The following is a 25,958-nucleotide window of genomic DNA, read 5'->3' on the forward strand; positions in this document are numbered from 1 at the left end:
GTGCTCTGATGGAAACATATTTCTGTAGAACACAGTTGTGAGTCAAAAAGTGTAACATGTTGGTCCAGAAATCAATATGTCCTGGGACGTGAGAGGAAGGAGAGTGTTCAGGTTTTGTTGGTAAGTCTCCAAAGTCTCTCACTCATACTCTTGTTTCAAGTTAGTATGATTCAAAGAGCATATTAACCTTCTAATTCATAGACATAAAAAAAAAAAACCTTAGTAAAAGACTGTTTGCCCATCTGGTCTTCACCTAATAAGTTACTTTTTTAAACCAATAAAGGGACAGTACTGCTTGAAAAAGTAGGTGGACCTTAATATGCCAACGAATCAGAGATAATGGAGGCATAAAAGGCACAAAATGACTATCGGAATACAGAAACGGGCTGAAATATTTTATTCTCAAATGCATTTTTATTTCAAACTAAAACTCCTCATGCTTCTGTACAAATATTAAATAAAATTGATCTCTGTTGTGATATGCTTTTGCTCCTCCGTTGTCCTCAATGAAGAAAATACATAACATTTTCTACTTTGGGGCCTTTTTCTACAACATGGAATTTCAATTGTCAACTCCCATTGCAATGCATTGTCGCCATCTAGTGTTGAGGAGTGTGAGCTGTGAATAGACGCCACTGCAATTAATCTTTCTGGGGCTTTTTTGTTTATTTTTTCATATTTCTTTGGGCCTTGGCAACTGAAAGAAACAGGCACACAAACTGAGAGTTGTATGGCTCAAAGTGTTTAAATATCCAGAGGTGGTAAAACTCTCTGCTAATGGAGGCTGGAATACAGATTATTATTTTTTTACCTGCAAAAAGCTTCATGTCAGAAAAAAACAGTGACATTGTGTTTTATGTGTTGACAAGCTTGTCCGTCTCTTTTCTGCATTCTGATCGTGGCAATAAAGTCACTGCTAGATGTTGTGAAGTGGGAAATGAGGCTTCTCCAACTGGTAACTATCCCACCTGCATGAATACAAATTATTTTAAAACAGTTTTTTTTTTTCCAAACGTGATTATGTGCTTTTGTACTAGTCAGTGCATCTGATGCGCCTTTGAGGCGTCCTCATTTAGGAAAAAGAATAATGCAGATAGACAAAAATATCTTTGCAGACATATGTAATTCATGATTTTTGGATTTTATTTTAAGTTAACCTCAGACAAGGTGATGGTTATGTCGGGCCCTGGCTCGGTGGAGGTGGTGCGGTGGTGGGGTCTTCCCGGCGGCCCCCGCCCCGCTCTGTCCGGCCCTGGCTCGGTCAGTTCAGCGGTGTGTCACACGGGGCGCCCGCTCCTCCGCGGCTCGGTTTGTTTTCCGGGTGATGCTGCTCTTCTCTTCAAAGCAGAGGAAAGTCAGGGGCTCATGTGTCAACATCCAGGGTTTCCCCGGGGAGGCGCAGCGTTAACGATATCCCAAAAAAGCCCCGTGCTCCTTTGAAGAGGCTTTTTAAACCCTCGCCTCGCGCGTCCATCCTCGGAGGCGGCTGTTTTTCGGACCGCACGCGCCACAACACGATCTCGAGCTCCCGCAGCTTTGACGTTAGCTAACGTTATTTTAAAGGATGACAGAGTACAAAGTGCGAACAGCGTCTCCGATCATTTAATAATATCTGGGGACCTGTTAGCTTAGCCTGCTAGCGCGGCAGCTCGAGCAGACCGAGGGAACACGGCGGAGCACACTGCTGACATGATGTTTCCTCAATCCAGGCACTCGGTAAGTTGTCTGGGTGAACTTGTCCCGGGTGGAAGCCGAGCTAACGGCTAGCTTTAGCACCGCCAGCAGCTGATACACGGCGCCGCTGCTGGGCTGCAGGTAGCTGTCAGCTCGGCTCAGGAGCACCGCACCACTCCAGCATCTGCTCGCCGTGTTTGTGCCGTTATGCACCGAAAACCACATCGCCTCGGAACTTTTAAACGGCGTTAAATGCAAGCTAACGCCTGCATCTGCCCTCAAACTCAATGTGTTGCTAGCTAGCGTCACCAGAAAACAGCGAATTTAAGTTGATAGCAGCGAGCGCAAGTTTAGCTGTTTAGCTTCATGTGGCCCCCCCCTTCCACCTGCCTACAGACAAATCTGTACAAATACTAATATACGTGGAGGGTTGAGGGAATGATTTGGGTGAGATCAACGGTAAAGTTACTGCTAAAAATGTTAGTGTGAGCCTCGTGTCCTCATTGTTATCACGTGTTTCTGTTAAATCAAGCTGTTGACTTTATAAAGGGCTAATATTATAATCCACGTTATGCATGATTGTTTCTAATGGTCAATAATCTGTTTTTTCGCAGTTAAGTTAGCTCAGACAGAAATTGATTTTTTTTTTAACCAAAATGGAACAATTGATTCTTTTCAAATCATTTACATTGGATATTGTTTCGAACAAAAGCCTGCTCATTGTGACATAAAGAAGACAAATACTTTATTTTTTACTGGTATTTCACAACCTTTTAAATCCATTTTTGATTATACTGTCATTGTCATATCTATTCTTTTGTTTAGCTAATTACAAAGTCATCATTTTACTGCATTGAAATACACACACGCTATTGCATCTACTGACACATACAGATGTAAATTACAGTAAGACACAAGGTTTTTTTTTTCTTTTAGCGTTAGGTGTTATGTCTCACCATTTTCATGCAAGAGTGAAATGCACACCATAATGTGAATTTCTGTAGACTTTTTCAAAAGGCAATTATTCTCCAAACCATGCTGATGTCAGTGTTTTATAAGTTTCTGTGTTTTTGTGACTCACCTCGCCACTCCACAGATCAGAGGTGGTCCTGAATAGTTTCTACATGTGTCTGCTTCAAAACCTTTGATTGTTTGGAGTCACCCCTCATCAGGTGTTTTTACATAGCTTCAGGATGACACATCCACACGACACGCAGGAGTGCGATATAATATCTATAATGTTTAGTGACACATCTGCCCACTGAAGATGATACATTTAACCTTTTTTCTAAAGTGTTTGCAGGATATGATTTTAAGTGGGGTGCTTCCACAAACACTTCTCCAAATGTGGCTGATTCATTTCAATATCAGACTCGGTGAAGGACATGCTTGAACCATTTGTATGCCTGTAAATCCAAGCCTTTGAGATTAATTGGTTAGTTAAAGTAAGTTGTGATTTGTTTATTCTCTGTAAAGTGATTGGAAGCAGAAGTCCAGATTACAAGATAATCTACTCCAAATTATAATGATTTCCAATCCTGATACCGAATCCAGACATTATTCTGTTTTCTTAGTCTTCAAAGGCATTGTGTCCGAAGAATGCCAGAGTCGGTGATGAATTATCTTTGCTGCAACCAACTAAATATGACATAAGATATTATTCTTCCCAGATTAAATGTCTACAAAGTAAAGAAAAAATGTAAAACCTTTGCATCTTGGTTTGTTGGCCTTCAGTCGAGGATTGATTCCCGCTTTCAGATTTTAAAATGAGTGTTTTCACCTCTACATTTTCTCCCTGAATGCATTTCTTTCTCTTTTTTTTTTTTAAATGCTGATTCTCACCCTTCTGTGTGACCGGGTGACTGCATCTTCTGCTGAATCCCATAATCCAACTGGAAACCTCTCGCCCTTGTGCCACTTACTTAGAGAGTAATGAGGTTTAGGGAACCAGATAAACCCTGGATTACAGCTTTGGACTGATGGTTTAAGTATAGTCTAGCTATACATAACCCAACTTCTAATGCAGTCTCTAAATACCTCTCACATATGGTCAACATGGGCACACTTAACCTTCTGTAAACACATTTCCTCAATCGGCACACTTTGAGGCCTGGAGAGACTCTGAGCATGTGGTTCTGTGCCGGCAGATGTTTCATATCCGTTTAAGGACAGCTGTGGATGTCTGTTGAGCTCCGGCTGATAACGGGTCGGTATTAATCACCTCGCCGCCGCCGTCGTGATGTCACTTTTTGCCGTCCGCTCTCACTCAGACGTGAGGCCCAGTTTAGGCTGACCTTCATTTGGGCTATCCTCTCAAAGGGTTAATCTCAGGGGTCAAACCGCTGTTTCAAAACAAACCCAAACACACTTTCATTAAAAGCCCGGCAGAATGAGCTGCAATCTCTTTCTTACCCTGATGAATTGGATGTGAATGAGGACAGTGATCAATCCAGGCTGGCATTTCAAACTTTCCAGTTTGGACCTAGACCAGCGCAGGATGGGAGAATTACGTGTTTTTTTTTTTGTTTTGTTTTTTTAAGAGAACAACTCTTCTCATGAAGAAAATAATACGTTCTGTTTCTCAGGCATCCTCTCAATCCAGTCAGCCTCTCAAGTTCACCACTTCTGATTCCTGTGATCGCATCAAGGATGAGTTCCAGTTCCTCCAAGCACAGTACCACAGGTATGCATCGACACACACATTTATGAGCTTTCCCCAGGCACAAGGAGCCATCAGAGGAGCGGTGGGTATTTCAGCCACTTGTCTCAAGGTTTCAGTCCTGGAGTTGTTGTGTTTTACCAACAAAAAATTCCCTGTTTGGGAACTTCGTACTTCTAAAAGGTGCAGAAACTTTTTGTATGGAGGCTGCAGCGCTGAACGTATTTGATTGGATGTTTTTGACCCGCTGCATTTATGTTTAGAAATTACGCTTTTGATCGAATGGAAGACTGAAGCAGTTCTGCCGTTAGACACTGCCATGCGATTAGGTGTCGTCTTAATAAACTGGTTGAAGCATCAAAGCCCCATTGAAAACTGGCACAAGTCGATCGTTCTCTGTGTTCACAGTCCATCAACCACAGTTATTGTTGCAACAACATCATTAGATCTTTTATCGATCGCCTCGTCTGGATTGGAGGTGTGGTGCATTTATATTCCATGACTTCAGGCAGTGATGGACACATTTGGTGCAGGAACCTTTTTAGTTCCTTGAAAAGAGTTACCTGGAACAAAAAGTCAAAAAATTAAAAGGTCAAAGTGCCTTTTTACATTTATAATCACAAAAACACAGAAGTGTGGATAAAAAGACTTAGAATAAATACAAATAATATCGTCAGGTAAGATCAAGGATAAAATATGTCAAAGAAATCATCATTAAAAGTGAACAAAACAAAAGTTTGAGGTGTGTATATTTGCGTGACTGCAGAAGTCATAAACCCGAGGTGTATCGATACAGAGCTGGCTAATAGTTCAGACTATAGCTTAAAGATTTATGATTGCATTAAAGTTCAAGACCTGGACACAGAACATTTGAATGAAGTCCCATATTAAAAGTTGACTTAATCTTGGTGATAGAAGTAGGTGGTAGTCGTGTAATAAAAATAAATCTAATCAGTCTACTTGTAAAACAATAAAACAGCAGCATGTTAATCATTTATTTCCCACAAGTTTGACAAATTATTAAGAATTTAGTCATAAACATTTGATAAACATTTATGAAAAGGAGTTGAAAAAAGTATAAAAATCCATACTCCTCTGATAATCCTTAATAATCAGTATCTCCTTCATGAGTGAACTGTAACGCCTTAAATGATCGACATTTCTACCAGGTTTCTGTTCAAAGTGATAACTGGTCTATTGTTCTGTTTCCCCCCAGTTTGAAGCTGGAGTGCGATAAACTGGCTTCTGAAAAGTCAGAGATGCAGCGTCACTATATCATGGTGAGTGTGATCGTTCCTTTATCTCTTGATTTTAATTTCACTCTGAGAAAAGCTTTTGGCGTCGCGATATCTGCTTGGAAAGCAAACATCAGGGACATGTAGATCATCTCCCTTTCTGTGCTTCAGTTGTGTTTGATCACATATTGATCATTCACCTGCTGATGTAGATAAAGATAAAGCCTCTTTAATCTAGATTTCTCAATGCTTTGTGGACGTCGAGGTTGGATCCTTGTGCACAAAGACTGTTTCAAATTTGTGAATGTTCTGTTTGTTTTTTTGCAGTATTACGAAATGTCCTATGGTTTGAACATAGAAATGCACAAACAGGTAATCACTCTCTCCTGTTATGGATCATCATGTAATGGAATTTATTATCATTTTTTTTAATGCTTATTTCTTTTCTTTCACAGGCTGAAATAGTGAAGAGACTTAATGGGATCTGTGCTCAGGTGCTGCCTTACCTGTCACAGGAGGTAGTAACAGTCACACTTTCGCTGCAGTGTTCTTGTGTCTGGTTGAATTGTTGTTCTTTTTAGTCTTAGAACATTGTATTATTGGGTAACTATGTTCTGATGCTGAATGTGATTGTTGTGTAATGTTTCAGCATCAACAGCAAGTCATGGGCGCCATCGAGAGAGCCAAGCAGGTCACACCTCCTGAGATGAACTCCATCATACGGGTAAGCCATGGGAATTCCTCAGTTTGGCATTGGGGACGATTTCAGCTCATATTCGAGGAAAAGAAATACAAACTCCTGTAACCCCTGTCCTTTTGAGCGTATTCGTGTAGCATAGTTTGTTGAAGAAAAGCTGATCTTTGTTCACGTCTTAAACCGTTAAACCCTTAAACAGCAGATGTAAATGCGGTGAGTCATCTCTGCAAGTTTGGCAAGGTGCTTTTATTTGGATAGCACCTTTCACATACAAGACAAATCAAGGTGCTTGAGAAAGGCACGGAACAAGGTCCAAGAACGCCGTGATAAGTAAACCAGACACTCCGAAGCCTTTAGGGCACTGCCGTCATCCGTGTGTTCACTGCCGTTCGTGCTGCAGTGCTGTTGCGTTTGTTTCTTTGGAGGAGAAGTCCAGTCTGAGCTCACTCTGCATTGTTTTTTTTTTGCAGCAACAGCTCCAGGTGCAACACCTGTCCCAGCTGCAGGGCCTGGCCCTGCCCGTGACCCCGCTCCCCCTCGGCCTCACCCCTCCCACACTGCCCGCCGTGTCCTCCAGCTCCGGCCTGCTCTCCCTCTCCTCCATCCTGGCCAACTACTCCCACGGCCAGCCCAGGTGGTGAAGGAGGACAAGGCCAGGGACGCCGCCGAGAGGGCGCCGAGGGCGGAGGACGGGGACAAGTCCGACTAGTGCCGGCGAGGCGTGGAGGTCAGAGGGTGGGGGTGGGACGGGGTGGGCTGGGTGGGGGCTATGGAGTCGTTAGTGTCAAGAAACAGAAAGCTTAAACTGTAACTGTAGATGGAGATTGATGTAAGTCTGGCTGCCTGTCTGCTGTGTGTCGGTGTCGGAGAGTAACTGCAGGGATGATGATGAAGAGGAAAGAGCTGAAACTTTGGGATGTTCAGAAGATGAAACGTCCTGAACGGCTGAGCGTTATTTGTTCTTATTATTTAGTGGTAATAGACTCGGTTCAGGCTTCTAGACTTAAATAGATGCTTTTTGTTTGGTTTGGTTTTTGTGTGAGCCGTTCTGAGGCTTAACCAAGATAAATGATTTCCGCTGAGGACAAACCCTAACAGCCTTCTCCCGGATCTGCCTGTATTTTTTTTTCTTTTTTTTTTTTTTTTTTTTTTTTTTTCAGCAGGCCTGTCTGCTGCGTCTGTATCCATGTCCTCTCCAAACCCCTTGATTGTTTCTGCTGCTGTCTGCGAGCCACAATAAGCCGTTTTATCAACATCTCCTGTAAATTTTCTGCTCAAGTAATCACGTGCGAAACCACCGCCGCCTTTTTCTTTTTCTCTCTCTTTTTTTTTTTTTAATTGAAAAATTGTAGACTGAAGCTGTTAGGTTAGCAACACCATTGAACAATGCTCTCGAGCCAAACTTAAAGCTTGATCTGATGTTAAGTGTGATGTTTTTAAAGGGAAGTTTCACTTAACGGGTGCGTTCAAGGCTTTCAAACATCAACCACCTTATCTATCACTGTTTTTCGTGTTTTTTTTTTTTGTTTTTTTTTTTTTGTAAGACCAACCAATGGATGCGTTACCCAAGCTGCGTACCTCAGTCCCACAAACATGGGAGTTTATTCCATTAAAAAAAAAAAAAAAATCTAGTATGTACAGACGCTAAGATGCCCAGTTTAGAGGTCGTTAGTGTTTCGTAGGCCTAGCTCCTGCTGCTGTGCGCGCTGCATGGGACGGACCATGACAAGAAGTAAAGCTCTGAAAAAAAAAAAAAGAAAAAAAAAAGTATTTTATTTTTGACATGTTGTTTTTGTGAAGTGAAACAGGCTATAATTAGACTTTTAAAAAGGTGTCTGTGTGTTTGAGTGAATGTGACTGGAAAGAAGAAAATACTTGTTTTAATTTAACTTTTGTTTTTTTCCTTAAAGCACCTTTTTTGAATCCTCCTCATCCACCAGCTCCTGTTCCCCCCACCCCCCCCACCCCCCCACCGGGCCCGCTCTTTAGCATGACTTGAACAGGATCTCATTTTCAGAACCGGAGGGGGTCGTGACAGGTTCGCAGAGATCTCCAGTTCATTATGAGACAGTTTCGGGCGCCCGCCATTTCCTGTCCTGTTAGATTTGTGTGACTTACAACGGAGAAAATGGACCCTGCTCAGTTTTTTTTTTTCTTCTTTTCTTTTTTTTTTTTTTTTTTTTTTTTTTTTTTTTTTTTGTTCGTTTTGTTTTCCCCTCTCCTCACTGGTTCAGTGTGGTTGAATGGATTTGCTGAAGCTCTGAAAGCATCAGGAAAACTTCACAAAGCAGCATCTTTTTGAAAAAAGTTATAATTAATCCTAAAGTCTTATCAACTAAATGGATTTTGAGGTGGACACTTATTAAATTCATGTATTTTGATTCAAAAAAGATAGTTCAGACGCTCAGTTGGTTGTTCTAAATCATTAGCAGTAACTTGTAAAACAATTTCTCCATTACAACCTCGCCCTCTGGAAGACAGGATTCAGTTTCTTTGGCCCAATAGTGTTAAAAAAAATAGTTTGGACCACAAAAACCTGTAAAAGCCCACATTTTTAAAAACATAAAAAGTGTATTCGGTTCCTCCTTTTTACAGTCGCTCCTTGCCAGATGATTTTCCTTCTGCAATACGGATTCACATCTGGGACGGCGATTACAGCCCTGATTGAGCATTGTCTAATTTTTGACACATTTGAGCGTCACAATAGCTGCACGTGTCACTGAATAAAATCACGGAGAAGCTACGATTGCGATGCATATTGATCATCTGCCTTAACTGTCAACATGAAAGAAAAAAAAGAAACCTATTGATCAGAATAGAGAAGGTACATATCAAATCAGCGATGTATGCCTGGATTTGAAAGTCAGTGTTTGATTTAACAGCATTTGCATGAGTTGATTTTTTCCTCTGGTGCACAGTTAATGTGGGATCACAGCACAGCTGAGGTTCAGCCAGCAGAGGGCAGCAGTGCGTTTTTCCTCATCAGTAGCACAAAGTTAATGTGGACATACACGAAGCATTTGACCCTTTACAGCACGTGAGCCCATGTTTGAAACTAAATACTTGCTGTAGTTTTCAGTCTACGGTGCAGATGTTCAGTCAGCTCTAACAAATCCTCCCAATAATTAGCAAAACTATTTTCCCCTATTTTGTAACATTTCCTTCAGTTTCCAGTTGATCTTGGTTTTTAACTGACCTGTGCTTCCAGAGCTTTGACAACCCACCTTTTCAAGCACATTACAAACCGGAGCTTAAAAATGAAAATTAAACAAAAAAAAAATCCCTCCCTCTTCAGTTTAACTTGAAAAGCACTTAAGTTGTGGTTCAGTGCTCTTTTTGTTTTTCTTCTTCTTGTCTGTGCTGGTGCTGGGGAGCTGACGGGTTCTCCTCCCCGGAGACCTGACTCTCTGATCTGGAGCGCGAGGGGCGATCGGTTCGCTCCCTCCGTACTGACGTCAGCCTCCTCCGGCAGAGCTCAGACCCGTGAATGGTATGTGTGTTTGTTTTGCTGTGAAGGGCCAATTTGTATACATATGAATATATCAATATACATATTTTTTAAAGCATTTTTGTATGTTTCAAAGCTGCTTTTTAACGTGTGTGTATCATGGAAGACTTTGGTGTTGTATGTGTGCATTACCAGCCTACAGTACGAGAGGCACAATGTTGTATACCATGTCGTTTTTCCTGTTTTTTCTCTCCCCCTCATTCATTCTCTCAGTAGGCTGAAACACTTAACTTTGTTTTCTAGGTTTGTAAATGTTTTCTTCTTCTTCTTTTTTTTTTTTTTTTGTGCAAACAGAAAAAAAAAACAGTTAAACATGTTTATGAACAGTCTCATTTTAAATTACCTGGGGCAAAAATAAAACAACAAAATGTAAAAAAAAATAAAAATAACGAACACACACAAGAAAATGTAAACAAGCAACTGTGTAATCAAATGAGAATGAATCAAACTTTTAGCAGTAAGGAAGCTTCTCTGGTGCCTTACAAATAAAAGATGTGATTGAGAGTGTCCGTCTGTGTTGTTTTTGTTGACGGGTCGTCACTTGTCTTTTTCCACCGCCATCTTTGAAAAACACTGAGTACCAGTGAGTGAAAACCACCTGAGAAGAGACGCATCAGGACCAAGAATCCAATCAGGAACCGGCCGGTTCTCAAGTCAACACTGCCAGTTGGGAAAAAAAGATGCGCCCACTGACATTTGTCTTCCGAGGTGGTCGAGTGTGTCAAAATCTCTTCCAGCTCAGGGTCAGAGTATGTAACAAATCCTGAGAGCCAACATCTGCTCCGACAGTCCGCTCCTCTGCATCTTGATGGGATGAGGTCTGTTATTTCAGATCCTGGAGGAGTGACAGGCTCCACTTCCCTCCAGCTCTGTCATCTCTCATCAGATGAAAGCTGCTCTGATTACAGCAGGGGTGGCCACTCCTGGCTGAGAGCATAAATTCTTCGATTTATTAAGTGAATTCTGGAAACGTCTGCATCTGCTGATATTTTACTTGTGAGCTCTGCCAGCGAACGCCGTGAAGATGCATGAAGGTGCGCTTCCAAGCAGCTCAGTCTTCTGTATTATAACCAATCTGTCTGGATTAGATGAGGCTGGTATTTATCTTGACCTTGCAAAAGGTCCCAGGTAATGAATACACTGGAATCGAGGGGATGCTTTTCTGTTTCATTCTTAACTAGTTACGCATCAGATTCCTTCACCATTAGTGGGATCATGAGATTTAAATGATCTGCAAAAGTTACTCAGGTAGGACGACCAGTCCAAGGTGAATCACGTGTGGTCAAGAGCATGAAGGAGATGCCAGATGTGAAGGGAGCAACAGCAGTCCATCACAACACAAGTACAACACACTGGTGCTCACATTCGCTAAAACCAATAGAAACTCACAAATCAACATTCTTAGCTCAGTTTTTTGACCCACTCGGGTTCAAGAACATGAACTAAACAGAAGAGCGAACCCTCCATAAAACATTTTCTGAATCTTGCAGGAAGTGAACTGGTTCTTGCTTCAAATACAAATTGTGCAGTTTTAAATTTAACCAGATCCCAGGATTTCAATGCGCGTGCCTTAAAAACCAGTGTGTTGGTGTGTACCCTATATCCCACAGTGTGCATGACCCTGATTGCTCTTTTTTGCAGTCTGAATAATGGTTTTAAGTTACTTTTGTATGTGTTGCCCCAAACTTCCACACAATAATCCAGCTGCGGTAATACTAATGATGAATACAGATTGTACCGTTATTTATATATTTCCCCAGTATTGCGACACGTTTTGCTCTCGTATGATTTATTTGGGGTTTCCAGCAGATTTTGCGGTCCAGCATCACACCCAGAAATGTATTTTCGTTTACTCTTTCAATATGTACATTATCGATCATTACTTGCACTTGTGTATCCGCAGGAATTGTAACATGACTTTACTTTCGTATAGGTTTAATGATGATTCGTTTACGTCAAACCACTGTTCTAATGTTTTTAGTTCTGTTGGCACCACCTTTAAAGGCTGCTGCAGATTTTCACCAGAACAAAAGACATCAGTGTGACTTATTTGACGAGTGAAATATTGATTCCACTCCAGTCAGCAGATGTTTTGTTTTCGCAACTATTAACTACATCAATGATTTCATTTGTTTCTACCATTTTCAGATAGATTTAACCTGGATTTATTGAAATGTGACTTTTCACAACCTCCCCTCCTCTGGATGCGAGCCAGTTGTTTTTCTTTTTGCCACATGGAGCAGAAGTACCAGACAGATTATGGGACAAAAAGAAAGAAAAGATCATTAAAATATGAATTGTAGCTTTTGTTTTTAAGTTTAACCTATTTTGATCATATTTATTATGATCATATTAAAAATTCCAAACAGCTAAAGACGGCTTGCAGGGACACATGCTGCCTTTTCCTAAACATCAATTTATTGGTTTCATGGGTTAAAAATGGTCATTTTGAGTAAGTATCAATCAACATTATTCCAAATAGTTCTATCACTGAGCTTATTTTAAAATTATGGGCATAACAAACCATTTTCATTCTAACTGTCATAAATCCTGATTGTAGAGGTTCTTGATCACAGCTTGGCCCCCTGGGAGTTTTGATCGATTTTGTCTACACTCAAAGCCTATTAAGTAAAATGTTCCACACATCTTTTGAACTGTTTTCAGATACTGTTTTGAACTTTTTGATTCCATAAGAGATATTTGAAAGTTTCCCATCTAAAAATGAAAGCACTGTGGGTAAAGGAACTTTTTGAAAGTGAAAGAAGAGATTTGCTGGTTATCCTCCGGTGATAACGCTCGTAAACCAGTCGTGACGCGGCTCCACAGCCCCATTCCTCTGGCAGTGAGGAATCCCACAACCGTCAGCTGGCAGGCTCAGACACGAACCCTGCGTCAGTGTGTTGTTCACTGTCTTCAGGAGGAACACACACACACATACACACACACACTTTGGGAGCACTCCCTCCTCGCTGGACGTCACTATTAATAACTCCTGTTGTTGCTATAAAGAATCCTTACAGTGTGTTTCAGTAGGATATACAAACACACACACACAGCAAGAACTGTGAAGACTAATGTTTATGAAGAAACTACGGAAAACAGACAAGCTGAGGGAAAGAAGTGATTACATTATGTACAGTTTCACAATCGGGGACACACATTGTTATGGGGGGGGGGAAGGAAGAGGTTCACGAAGGTGAGTTTATTCTTTTTCAGGCTTGAAATGTTGGTTCCCCCTCAAAAAAAAAAAAAAGAAAAGAAAAAACATGAACTGATGGGATACATGTCTCCAAAACTATCATTGTGGGGTTTTTTTAAATCAAAGAAATATCAGATCAAAATCCCTGGAAAGTCACAGCAAATTAATACATTCAAAGCTATACACTTTATTAGGTAAAAGTAGTTATAAACGGATGATAAAAAAAAAATGTTAGCTTTATACATTGTCCTGTACATATACTATACGGCAGTGAGAGCAGTCCATCATTACACTCGCACGTCTTCTGCAGATGGTAAAACTACGAAAGACGCCTGCAGAGGCCCAAAGCGGCGGATCAGATCCAGCTCCAGTGTAGATAACACAGCAACAGTCCTATCTGGCTGTAACAAAGTGGAAAACATTCAGCCTCCAGGAGGATTGTCACTCCTCTCAAGGACAGAAAAAAAAAAAAAAGGAATTAAAAAGATACAGTCAGTCACTTCTCACTTGAGCTCACAGCATGAATCATCTCCCACAAATCTGAAACATTTCACTTGTCAGATGACTTCAAAAAAACAATATTTAAAATAATATATAACTATATAAAATCATTGCACAGTGTTGCACAACCCCCCCCCATACACATACATATACACACACACACACACACACACACACACACACACACACACACACACACACACACACACACACACACACACCTCCCACCCCAACCCCCACTCTCTTACACACTTACACACTCAGACGGTGAAGCTTTTGTCACAACAGGTTTCAACGATTTCAGAGCTGTAAAAGTGTTTTGTTTTTTTGCTTTCTGTACATGTCCTCTGGTAACAAAGCCGTGGTGAGGAGGGGGAGGGGGTGATGGGTGGGGGTGGGTGGGGTGGGTGGGTCCTGGTTAGTAAGAGCAGCTGTGGGCGGGCGCGGCCGTGCAGTTCCTCATACGGGCCCGGAGCAGTTGTGGTGGTTCCCGTGCCGCGGCTCCGACGGCTGCGGGTTCGGCTTGTGCTCCAGCTGCTCGGTCTCGGCGGCGTCTGGCCGCCTGCAGAGAGGCGGGGACCGCCGCTTGAAGAAGTCGGACACGTATCGCACCTGGAGGGAGGAGCGGCGATGAGACAAATCGTCAAATTTATCTCAACAGGACGATTTAAAGATACATTTTCTTCCCCCCTCCACTCACGTTGAGCACGGCGATGAGCGCCCCCTGCAGCAGGCCCACCAGCACGTCGGTGGGGTGGTGCTTGTGGTCAGAGATGCGCGTGTAGCCCACGTAGACGGCGAACGCCACCAGGAAGAACTGGATGGTGGGTCGGACCAGCCTGGTCCACTTCCCCTGCATCCTGGCCTGGACGTAGAGCTGCGACGCACCAACGCAAGAATCAGCTTTCAGACGAGTCGAAACACTTGATTTCGGACAGATTTCTGTGATAGCTGCATCAGCAGCTTGTAAAATCCCAAACAGGGATTAAGAACCGTCAAACGCGTCGCCTTCCGGCCATTGTAGCGTGTGTCGTGTTTCAACAATGGTGTTTTCAGAGCGGAGCTCTGCATCCGCGTCGACCACCGTCTTCTGTTTTGGCTCGCTTGTGTATGTTTTTGGTAAACAGTCATTTCATGGTCAAAGCAAGTCCCACGTAATGGCGCGCACACACGCTCACACACGCACGCACACTCACCGAGAGAAAGAGCATGCAGTACATCCCGAAGGACGAGTGGCCGGAGTAAAACGATAACCTGAGGAACAAGAAGAGATATTTTTAGATGTTCACATTTGAAATAGAAAGATCTGTGTACGTCAAAATCACTCTTTAATATCTCATCGAATTGTGAATTCTAGTAAAGATGGAGCTGAGCGCTAACCTGAGTTACTGCCATGTAACGTGCGCTCACCTGGATTCCGTCACGTTGCGCAGGCTCCCGGTGCAGTTGATCTGCTGCATGTACCCGTTGCAGGCGACCGGCGCGCACACCGACAGGAAGTTGGGGCGCGGGCGGCCGATGGTGAACTTGGCCAGGTCGGTGAGCGACTGGCTGACGGCCCCGCCGAACAGGAAGGTGCCCACCACCTTGTAGAGGGCGGCGAGGTACTGGTTGAAGTCGGAGTTGGAGTGCAGGCGGTTGGTGTGCACCAGGTACGCCTCCCCGGTGGTGATCTGCGAAAGGGAAGGAAGCGTTCAGTTTTGACGCCTTCGTGGGGCGGGGTTTTCCGGAAAACAGCGGCGCTCTAAAGGGATCGGACAGACAAGACACTTCGGGGACTCACGATGACGATGGAGCACGTGATGGTGACGGCGGCCATGCTGCCGTGGGAGATGGTGTCCCTGCGGTAGGGGAAGCTGATGCTCTTGTCATCGCAGTCGATCCCCCTCTGGTAAGGAGTGAACATCAGCGTGAGGATGGCCGACGGCAGAGCCGCTGCGCAGAGAGAGAGAGAGACGCGACATTGAGTTCCCAGTATCTGAGAAACAGAATAATCTGATTACTTTAAGTGTCCTGCATCAATTAAAAATCATCCTGCGGTCACAGGGAATGAATTTGCGCGCAGCAGCAGCAGCTTAACCTCGCCGGGTCAGGGCTTGCTCTCTATAGAGGAACCGCCTGTCGCAGTGGAAATGCATCAGACGCCACAGCCGTGACCTCTGACCTCGGGAGGGTCAGGGTTCATGCAGCCAGGGGCCTGGGAGCCGAGGACTGGACAGGGACACACACACAGCCACACCCACGCACACACCTGTCGGATATAAACAGCTTTTTAAACGCGCGGCCCAGAAAACGTTTTACGGGACTATAACGTGAAGCGGTTTGCGTCGGGAAGGTTTTGGTCCTGAGCAAACAAAAGCAGGAGCGAGCCGCCGGCAGCCGGAGGACATAAACCTGTCTCCTAAATCTGAGCCGGACAATGGTCCGACCGACGACTCGCAACGTCAGAAACTTTCTACTCCGTGACCTTTCTGAATTGTTTTCCTGTTTTCAAGAACTTCCTGCTGAACCACCGAAGCTACGAGCAGGGAGGGATGGACGCGGTTTGTTTTTTCAAGCAGGAGCCGCATATTTATTAGCACTCGCCACAAGAGCTGCTCTTCACTCGCAGATTGCTTCCTTCCTGCTGCGAGGGTGACAACAGGATGAAATCAAACCTCATGAAGACACACGAGCGCCGACGGACACACACATATAGTACACATGTGTGTAAATGACAGCGCCATGCCCGTGTACGCTCCAGCAGCTTATCAGGTGGAAACTTGTACGGCCAGTGTTTCCTGTCCTCTGGTTTTCTCCATGTGTGCAGCAGGAACCGGCGAGGGAGAAACAGACCTACATATTTGAACGGTTTTTGTTGATACTGGCCTGTTCAGGCAAAATGATCTCTCCCCTGTTGTGGAGTGGACTTTATTTGTAGACCGTTGATGTAATGGCCATTCACAGCTTATCTACCGGCAAAAACATGAGGTGGAACAAAACCGGTGCAAAAAAAAAAAAAAAAAAGCTATGAGAAGTTGAGCTCAAGTTTCAGAAAAGTTGTAAATTACAAGTTTATTATGTACTGTAATAACACTGTAATAACACTGTAATAACACTAATATTTGTATATTATCAACTACCTATATTTTAAACATGAGTTAGGTTTTTTTTTCCACAGGTGAAACTAAAATTATGATATTAAAAAAAGAATGTTTTGTCAATTTTTTCGGCACTCATACAATATAAAACATTCCCCATCTAAACTGCTTCCTCTCAATAAATCTTACGCCACTGAAATAAACTGGTCATTTCCCTTTTATGCTTCTGTGAGGAACAAGCATTTGTGGGATGAGCAGCAGGGCTCAGTACATGGGGGGGGGGGACTGCTAAATCTTCTCCGCTGAAACCAAACAGCGTTTCTTTGACTCTTGTTTTGAGCTGCGTGAAGGAGACCGATGCAGAAATAGCCGAGATTGAATCCCACTACCGACAGGGGTGCCTAAGAGAGACCTTTGACCCCTTAGCTACGAATAGGATGGGTTCAATTCAGAAAAGGAACTTCCACAAGGGGATCAATGGCAGATAGAACGCTTCACTTCGTCTACTCATCAAACGGAAAAGCAAACAGAAAATTACAAGAATGTTCCTCTGGGAAAATCACGCATGACACACAGGGCTGACATCCAAAATAAACACACCAGATTTATGACTTCAAGAGTGTGATTCCAGTTGTTATTCGCTTCAGTGATCACACGCAACACTGAAGGTTTTCCACCAAGGTCAGAAATGATACATCAGCTGAACAGATGCTGATGATTTTTGCTACTTGGGACAAATGTGGCCGAGATCAACGTTTCAAAACAGCCTCAGACAATTTTTACTGTAACAACGGAGCTGTCATTACTCACTTGTCAGGCATGTACAAGAACACACACCCTAAAATATGCTAATCAAAAGCACATACAACAGTTTGTTTTGTTTTTTTTTTTTTTTAACAGTATTGCGCAACACACACGATCTACTTCCTGCAGATTGATGGGAGCTTTTTATAACTTCAATATTTAAAGGTGTTGACTTTTACACTATATTACAAAGCTGCACTTTCATTTTCTATCAACCGTCTTTTTAAAAAGCTATCGGGAGGCAACGCCCTGCACTTTGTCGCCATGCAGCAGGAAGACCTGTGTGATATTCATCTCCACGTCTGATCGAGTGCCACTAATGATCCTTGATGACAAACAGTTTCCTCATTAGGGGAGGGATGTATTCCCATGAAGAGGAAGCCCTCCCTCCGCTCTGCTCATCTCCGCCTTCATTATTCCGGCAGGTCAAGCGTGCCCTCAGCTCCGCTTTGAAGTGGAGCCCGGCCAGTGTTTGTTCTGCAGGGTGCAAGGATAACATTTAGATAAGAGACTTGCTTGTTTGACACAATTCTCCAGTGACTACGCACTGCCAGAGCTGGCCGACGGCTTCCAAAAACACAACACGCCAAGTTTATTTAGCCGCAAAAAAAAAAAAAAAAAAAAATCAGCGAGGAAGTCGAACCCCCCACCTTCACATCGTGCTGGCCCGAAACATTTCTGGGAGCCGAGCCTGTGGAGAGTTCCTATTATCTGAGCAGTTTTTATCTCCTCTATTATTCCAGAGGGCCTGGTATGTTTTCATAGGCCGGTGCTGGAGGGGCAGCGCTCTGCTATCAGCGGCTGAAAAGAAAAAAAGAGGGTGTTGGATTTACAAGAGTATTTCACATCTTAGATCCTTCCTGCTTTCCTCTTCTCACTTCTCTACGATCGGATCGTCTCCTCGCGCTCGGCCTGATGATTACGACGTGACGAATGTGTTTGCGTGATGCATTCACTACAAAAAAAAAACCTGAAACTCAAAAGTGAAGAGTGAAGCTTCCAGAAAGATCTCCAGGATCTCTTCCATGTGTCATTCAGTGAACTCTCCTCTGCTGTGAAGTAGATAAAGAACCACAGTTAGTGATTTACGACACTGGAAAAAAAATGAACTTTGGAGTGTAGTAAAATATGATTACATTTGATTACTACGTTTACACCAGAACGAGGTTTTATCAAGTAGATTTTCATGTTTGAGAAAAGTTTGTATTTAGATCAGTTCATATGTGTTTGGTCATTTACGTTAAATAATTAATACGCATGGCTGAACGCCTGTGCTGCAATGCATCATGGGAGTTGGGGATTGAAATGTCATTCTTGTGGTTTATGTTGGTGTTAAGATGGTATTGGTGTTATTAGTGGTTTAGTTTTACTAGTTTGGTTGAACACTGTCCGGACCGAGAGTGATTAGTGTCGTGTGTTTGACTTTCTTCCGTCACTGCTCTTATTCTGAGTGCGTCAAAATAAAAGCATCTGCCTGATCCAGTCTGCTATAAAAGTAAAAGTTTCCTGTTCTAGCGTTAATTCCTAAACTCAGAAATACATGATGTTCTTCAACAGATGGCTCAACATTAAACTACTGATGCCCATTTTCACTGACATTTTTATTTCGGCGTCTTCTATTTTATCAAGAAGTCTGCAGGAAGTAGGTTAATCTGCATCTTTTATGTAAGTCTCAATGTTCTCTATGCTGTTAAGTCACAGTCACCTTTCACACACCTGCGATTCCACCTGCCACACAAGGTGCACGACCCAATTTCAGAACAATGCGATTAATCTGCGCTTCGCCACTCCCAGGGTTTTCACTAAATGACAGTATTCTGTTACATTGAAGCAATGTGGAATCCACTGTGAAGCACACTGTTAGTTTAGATTCATTATGAAGATTTGTATTACCGACTGCAGGGCTGGAAAAGCGAGAGCGAGTTGACACAGCCAGAAGATAGTTCTCAGAATAATTTATGAAAGTTATGACTGCAGCTTATGTACATCATCACGTTGAATGATTCAACACTTATCGGGGGGAAGATAAGGATCTTTATCAGCCTGCACCGTCCCATTGTGGTATTTTAAACAAAGCTGCGGAGTGAATAAACTCTTAGCACGGCAAACAATGCGATAATAACTGTCGGAGGAAGAGACACATAAACCTTCTTGTCTTCACTCACAGGAGAGATTTAAAAAAGGAAGAAGGGGAAAGGATTGTTTTACGCTTTCATAATCTCCTGTTAGAACGCAGCCCCGACTTCACTTTGAGAAAATAAACATGATGGAATTTGGGATCAGACACAAGTATAACTTCCCCTTAACCTCTGACCCTGCGGGAAGGGGGAAATGTTCCTGTTATGCAGAGGTCAAGACGAGTGGACAACACACACACACACATACACACACACACTGCCAGCTGCTCATCCTGTAGAAATATGCGAACATGATGTATGTGAGCGTCTGTCGGAAGGCTGTGAGATCTGACCGACCTCACACACTGTGAGCTGACAGGGATCCGCCACCGCCGCCTCACATCACACCAATAAAACGATATACTGATAAATTCAAATCAGAGAAATTCCTCTCCTGGGTTTATTCTGGAAACGTTGCGTTTCTTATCTGCATTCCCAGAAATGACCTCAGAAAGAAGAACGGCTCCAAGTTTCAGATGTTTTTATCTCATTTGTGTGTAACAGTCATCATTGTTCATGACCTCTCCTTTTCTTCTTTTTTTTTTTTTTGTTGGGACAGTTACTCTTTGACTTCCAAACAGTGTGCATCATTTCCTGTGAGGCCGGGGATTTTTCCTGGGAAAGTCCTCCACAGCACTGAGAACGAGCTTTGTTGGAAAGCTCCACGGGGGGCACAGGCCATGTATCGATAGCTTCACATGTGGGTTGGATTCGTTCGATTCTGTAAACTGTGTCTTGTCCTGCTGTTACCAGCTGCACGACAGAAACTGTTGGGGAAGCAGTCGTCGTCGTCGTCGTCGTCCTTTCGATGCAGCTGAAATGTTGCGATCGCACCGATTTCACGTGCCGACGGCGTCGAAGCGTTGTCGAAAAGTTCTGCCTTTGGATCAGTCCTGCGTTTTCACTGGAACGCGGCGTGTAAAGCGGGCCTGAGATGCCACATTTCATTTTTTAAGATGTGTGTGACGTGTTAACATAAACGGTGTTTTTAACAACAAATACATTATTTTCATTATACCTGAAAAGAACGAGCAAAACAAGAGTTTTATTGGAGATTATGTGAAATGTTAACGGTAAACTGGAAGTTTGAGGTTATTCTCAGTTCCGGCTGTGGTTTACAGCGAGGAACAGAGAAACGCGTCTCCTGTCCCTGAAGTGAGAGGAAAGAATGACATCTTTCTTTTCTTGCGTTCAGAATCCTCACAGCGTCATCTGAGCAGCACTGTTTTCTCCTGCGATGTCCGAATCTGAAGGGGCCAGTAAAAACTGACTTACCACCTACGTTTTCTTTCCTCTCCCATCTCCTCCAAGGAGTTCAGCGCTTGAGTTTCTTGAGACAAATGAAAAATCAAGGCTGTCTTTGTTTTTGCCACCTTGAAAAAGGAAACAAATGTCTCTATTTTTGTGCAGACAAAGATGCACCGATCATTATTTCTCCTTTCTTCCTGATGATATTAGTCTTTGACACATTCCTCCAGACGTCCTTTATGCAGGCTCAGTCACTGTTGTGTGTGAATTTTACTTTTATAACACACAAACAAAGAAACCGATGTGGTCCTCAGTCACACGAAACCACTGAAACTCCTGAAACCACTAAAGGACAATGAAGTTTCACTGCACATGCAGAGTTTATGTGAACACACACACACACACACACACACACAAACTCACACATCCCTTTTCCATTTTCACACAGGAATGCCAGGCAGCACAAGTCAACACTTCCCACTTGACTTTGACACATATTTGCAGAAGAAGATACTCCGTGTGTGTGTGTGTGTGTGTGTGTGTGTTCAATTAAACTGTCAAACAATCATTCGCTATACATATATATATTTCTCTAGACACTTTTTTCCCCAAGTTGGAAAACCTAAAAGATAAAATCTATTTTATTGCACTGATTGTACTGTGTAGAAGTTTAAAAAAAGAGTCTCTGAAGTATCTGAAATGTTATTTCTAAAGACTTCATCCTAGTTTATTTTCTGCGAATGAGACGAGATAAGAGAAAGGAGTCGGATGAAGTAACTGCAGCAGCTGGACTCCATCGTGTTGATGGACCGCAGCTCTTCAAAGTCTCTCAAAAAAAAAAAAAAAAAAAAACTGAGACAAACATTTAATCACGGCGGAAAGCATGGAGTTGTTGAGCTTTGTGAGATAAACATGTGGAAACAACACTTCCTCAACAAAGACTGATGGTTAAAAGGAGTTTGACCTGTTGGAAAATGGGTTCGTTCACTTTCTTGCTGACGTTTCGAAGAGGAAATGCTTCAATTCTCCTGTTTGTTCAGCAAATAAGAGACCGTTGTCTTGGGCGAGCATGAGTCCTAAATATCTTATTGTCTGTTGAAGCAGTGGCATGCAACAACAGGGATGTGAAACCTATGGTTTGTGGGCCAAACCCAGCCCATCAAAAGATCCGTTACAGCCCATAAGATGACTCTGATCCAAAGAAAATGCTTTAGGAAAAGCTATTATGTTGAATTTGCAAAGGCTTTTCATAAATGAGACAAACTGACTGATCATGGAGACACAGAGCAGCGACGGCTGCTTATCGTGACGGAAGGAGTTTAGCGTCAATACAGCGAAGGTGGATCAAGTAGCATCAATAATAAAGGCATAAAGTTGAATTTAGTGTTAAGTTAGGCAAGTGTCCACGGCCGAGCTCAGAGTAAACCTGCAGGATGTAAATCAAAGCAATGTTCCTGAAAAGGCAGCGAGTGGCTTTCTGGCGCACTTGTATATATAAAAGGTTATATTTGTGCACAGTGCGTGCAGCAACAGATAATGGCAGGATGAAGGTTGGATTGCAGAGAGGAAGAGGGAGGAATAAAACACTGAGCAGATCGGTTACAATCTGGACGTTCAGCACATTCCTGCAGTATCTCACACACAATCACACAATCACCCGCAAACACACAATCACAGAGTCTGGTAAGTAGCAGAGATCGAACCTGATTCTGCTTCACACACACACACACACACACACACACACACGCTCAGTCTTGTATTTCTATCCTTGTGGGGACCGTCCATTGACTCCCATTCATGTCTAGCCCCTAACCCTGACCCTTACCCTAACCCACACCACAACAAAGCCTAACCCTAAAGAAATGTTTTTGCACTTTTACTTTTTTCAGTAACAACAACATGGTCAAGAAAACACTGTTTCTCCTACTTAGGACCGGAAAAAGGTCCCCACAAGGCACGTCGTTCCACGTTTTGCTATCCTTGTGGGGACATTTGGCCCCAACAAGGATAGAAATACGAGAACACACACACACACACACACACACACACACACACACACCACACACACACACACACACACACACACACACACACACACACACACACACACACACACACACACACACACACACACACACACACACACACACACACCCCCCCGACGGCCTGATTCTAAGAAAAAAAAAATAAGTGGAACTTTAAAGTAGTTTGTATGTGCATTAATGTTTAATCAAGAAGGACAAATGTATGGCGGAAGTCACACAAATCAGTCAAAGTGTTGCAACTTCACTTATTTTCTCACATCCAAAGTTTCTACTTTAAAAAAAAAAAAGAGGTTACATGACTGATTTGCACAAGCCTCACTTTCATAACTGAAATGATTAGTCAGACAGCTTTTGGAGATTTGTCATCACATCCCGTTCTTTAAAATGAGGTGTCATCTTTAATTTCACCAGTGTGGTCAAATTCATTCACAGGAGCTTTTTCTAAATACACACACACACACACACATTTCCTTTACTACTAATTAGAATTCATCCTGATCACCTAAGATTTTTCCCCCATCTTATCCTGAGCACAGTGAGGATGCGGCGTTCTGGCGGTGGACTTCAGAGGAGTGTGAAGAGCTGTCATTATCATTCCTCTCAGTCAGTCACCACATGCATCAGCCACTGGAGTACACACACGGACACAGATGCCTTCGCTCTGCAGCCAGGCATCGGGCTTAACTCCGCGTCTCGCCCCTGCAGAAATGGACCTGAGGCGATGTGAATGTGGAGAGAGACGCTCTGCTCCGTAAGACCTCCGGCTGCATCAGGACGTCACCGAAAAGCCAGAAGATGCGACACAAACAGAAGGAAAATCCTCAAGAGTGCCGGACAAGCCACAACAAGCCCTGTTGATCTATGCACAGGACTTAAGATACACACACACACACACACACACAGTCAGCAGCCCACCCTCAGCAGATGAGCACCCACACCCCAAGTTTCCAAAACAGGAATGTAAAGGTTGCACACAGATCTGATTATTCAGATCCACTGACCTTTGCTCTTCCTCTGAGCCTAACTTTGAAAACACAAAGGGAGAAGGGTGGGGTGGTGTGTGTGTGTGTGTGTGTGTGTGTGTGTGTGTGTGTGTGTGTGTGTGGGTGGGGGGGTGGGGGGGGGGGGTATACACAGAGAAAGCATGTGTCCTCCTGAGGGCTGGACATTTCAATAAAATGAGCTTAAGACGCGCACATGCAGCCAAACTGCTCCTGTGAGGGATCAGTTCAAACCCGGGAGGTCAGAGGACACCTGGTTTCATATCTGCTGGAGTTATGTCAGAGAAGAAATCGTCACAGTGAATCCCAGAGATCAATCAAAGTCCCAGCAGGATTCTCACTCAGAGCTGGGAAAGAAGATCCACTTCGGCTTGTTTGAACAAGACAGAAACCATGGATGGCTTGTGAAGTTTAGTCTGTGCTGCATAGTTTAAAAATAAAGACAACCTCGGAGCTGCTTCTCTTTTTTTCTATTGCAGAAGTTCAAACACATGGGGGCATGTTCTATCTCAGCTGGCAGGTTACTTGGAATCCTGATTCTTGTGAAGTCACAAGTCAGAGGCTTGTTTTGCGTCACTGCGCGCAAACCACTATATCTATCTTAAAATATCTTTTTAAAAGAAAAGTAAGCCAGGTACAACTCTGCTCACATTTCCAGCCATGTTGCCAGAAGGAAGGAGAGAAGGAAGGGGAAACAAAAGCAGCAAACTCACCTACAAAGACGCAGAGAACATCCACCACGATCAGAACCAGCTTCTTTCTTTGCTCCGTCATGTTTCCTCCGGCACCGCGTTTCTCTCATAAATACACAGAGTTCTGAAAATACTAATTAAAAAGAGGCGTCCGTATTGCTGGGAAACACCTGGAGCGACTTTTGGACCAAAGTGCTGTCAGGACAAAACGACGTGCTCGCTCTTCCGGCTCCTCGGTGTACCTGCCCGCCTCCTCCCGGCTGTCTCTCTGTCCGCGCGCTGCTTGGCTGTGAGCAGGTGAGCGCTCAGTGGCTCTCCCCTTCCTCCTCCCCCTCTCCCCTCTCTCCTCCTCCCCCTCTCCCCTCTCTCCTCCTCCTCCTCCTCCTCCTCCCTCCCCCCATTCCTCTCCTCCCTCCTCCTCCTTCTCCTCCCCTCTTCCCTCTCCCCCTATCCCTCCCTCAGTGCGCCCTTTCCTTTTACGCACGGAGGGGGGCGCGGCGCGGCGCGTCCGCACGGTTTGTATGTTTGGATTTGACTCACTGGACAGCAGGGAAAACTTTCTCTTTCTCCGTTTTGCACGTTAATGGACACATATCCAACCGTAAAAAAAAAAAAAAAAGAAAGAAAAAAGAAAAAAGAAAAAAGAAACAGTTTGCCTTTTGAGGTGAGGTGAGAAGCTGCGCGTAATTCTGGCACCAGATTGTTTCCAAATATGGCATGAGCGTTTTTCGGGCGTCTGTCAGATCGCGGAGTGAGAAAGTGGAAGATCGGAATGTGGAGAGGAAGCAATGTCAGCAAGTTTGCGTTGGTTTAGATACCGGGAGAAAAAGGTCAAAGATCAAAAGGTGAAAAGAGGAGAAAAACTTCTGCAGTTAGATTATGAAATATCGGAAACGTTTGCTTTCTTTCTTCCTTTTTTTTTTCCTTCTTCCTGTTAACCTCTTTCAAGGCGCTTGGATTTATTGAAAAATAAAATCAAAATCTGACTATGACTCAGTGGATGCACTCACACAGAGAGTCACAACACACACACATTTACACCTACAGGCTATTACTCAGTCTCACGCGTTCTCACATGCAGTTTTTTTCACCTTTTGGACTGTGGGAGAAACCTGTGCATACACAGGAAGAACATGCAAACTCCTCACAGAAAGGGCTCCAGTTTTTTGTCTTGTTTATATCAAATTTTAAATGTAGAATTTACTTTATTATTGTTTGTACTTCAGTTCAGCTTGAAGACACTTTAATGCAACTGTGAAAATCCGTGATTCATCTAATGGCAGATACCTGTATTTCTGCTGAGGGTTTTCATCGTGTGGGGGGAAGGGACCCCCCCACAGAGCCTGGATCACTCTGACCCCCTCTCGGCCCTCCCAGCTGTCACATCGCACATGCTTTGTCTCAACTTCAAGGAGCATTTTTGGATGAAAACCAAACA

At 43.4% G+C, this 25,958-nt stretch overlaps 2 protein-coding genes across 2 annotated transcripts; one reads left to right on the plus strand and one right to left on the minus strand.

Moving 5' to 3' along the window:
- The first annotated feature begins 1,297 nt into the window (after positions 1 to 1,297).
- LOC115406541 (TLE family member 5-like) lies at positions 1,298 to 10,140 on the plus strand. Its single transcript, XM_030116648.1, has 7 exons — positions 1,298 to 1,716; positions 4,260 to 4,357; positions 5,550 to 5,613; positions 5,896 to 5,940; positions 6,024 to 6,086; positions 6,218 to 6,292; positions 6,736 to 10,140. Exons 1-7 carry the CDS (start codon positions 1,690 to 1,692, stop codon positions 6,904 to 6,906), a joined length of 543 nt encoding a protein of 180 aa, XP_029972508.1. The 5' UTR covers positions 1,298 to 1,689; the 3' UTR covers positions 6,907 to 10,140.
- Positions 10,141 to 12,833: 2,693 nt separating this feature from the next.
- LOC115406613 (phospholipid phosphatase 2-like) lies at positions 12,834 to 24,819 on the minus strand. The gene is made up of 6 exons (XM_030116747.1): positions 24,542 to 24,819; positions 15,257 to 15,408; positions 14,884 to 15,146; positions 14,670 to 14,727; positions 14,174 to 14,350; positions 12,834 to 14,085 (listed from the first exon to the last, which is right to left on the minus strand). The coding sequence occupies exons 1-6, from the start codon at positions 24,600 to 24,602 to the stop codon at positions 13,933 to 13,935; spliced, it is 864 nt and encodes a 287-aa protein (XP_029972607.1). The 5' UTR covers positions 24,603 to 24,819; the 3' UTR covers positions 12,834 to 13,932.
- Positions 24,820 to 25,958: the final 1,139 nt, after the last annotated feature.

This window comes from Salarias fasciatus, chromosome 19, assembly GCF_902148845.1.
Source record: "Salarias fasciatus chromosome 19, fSalaFa1.1, whole genome shotgun sequence".
Taxonomy (NCBI): domain Eukaryota; kingdom Metazoa; phylum Chordata; class Actinopteri; order Blenniiformes; family Blenniidae; genus Salarias; species Salarias fasciatus.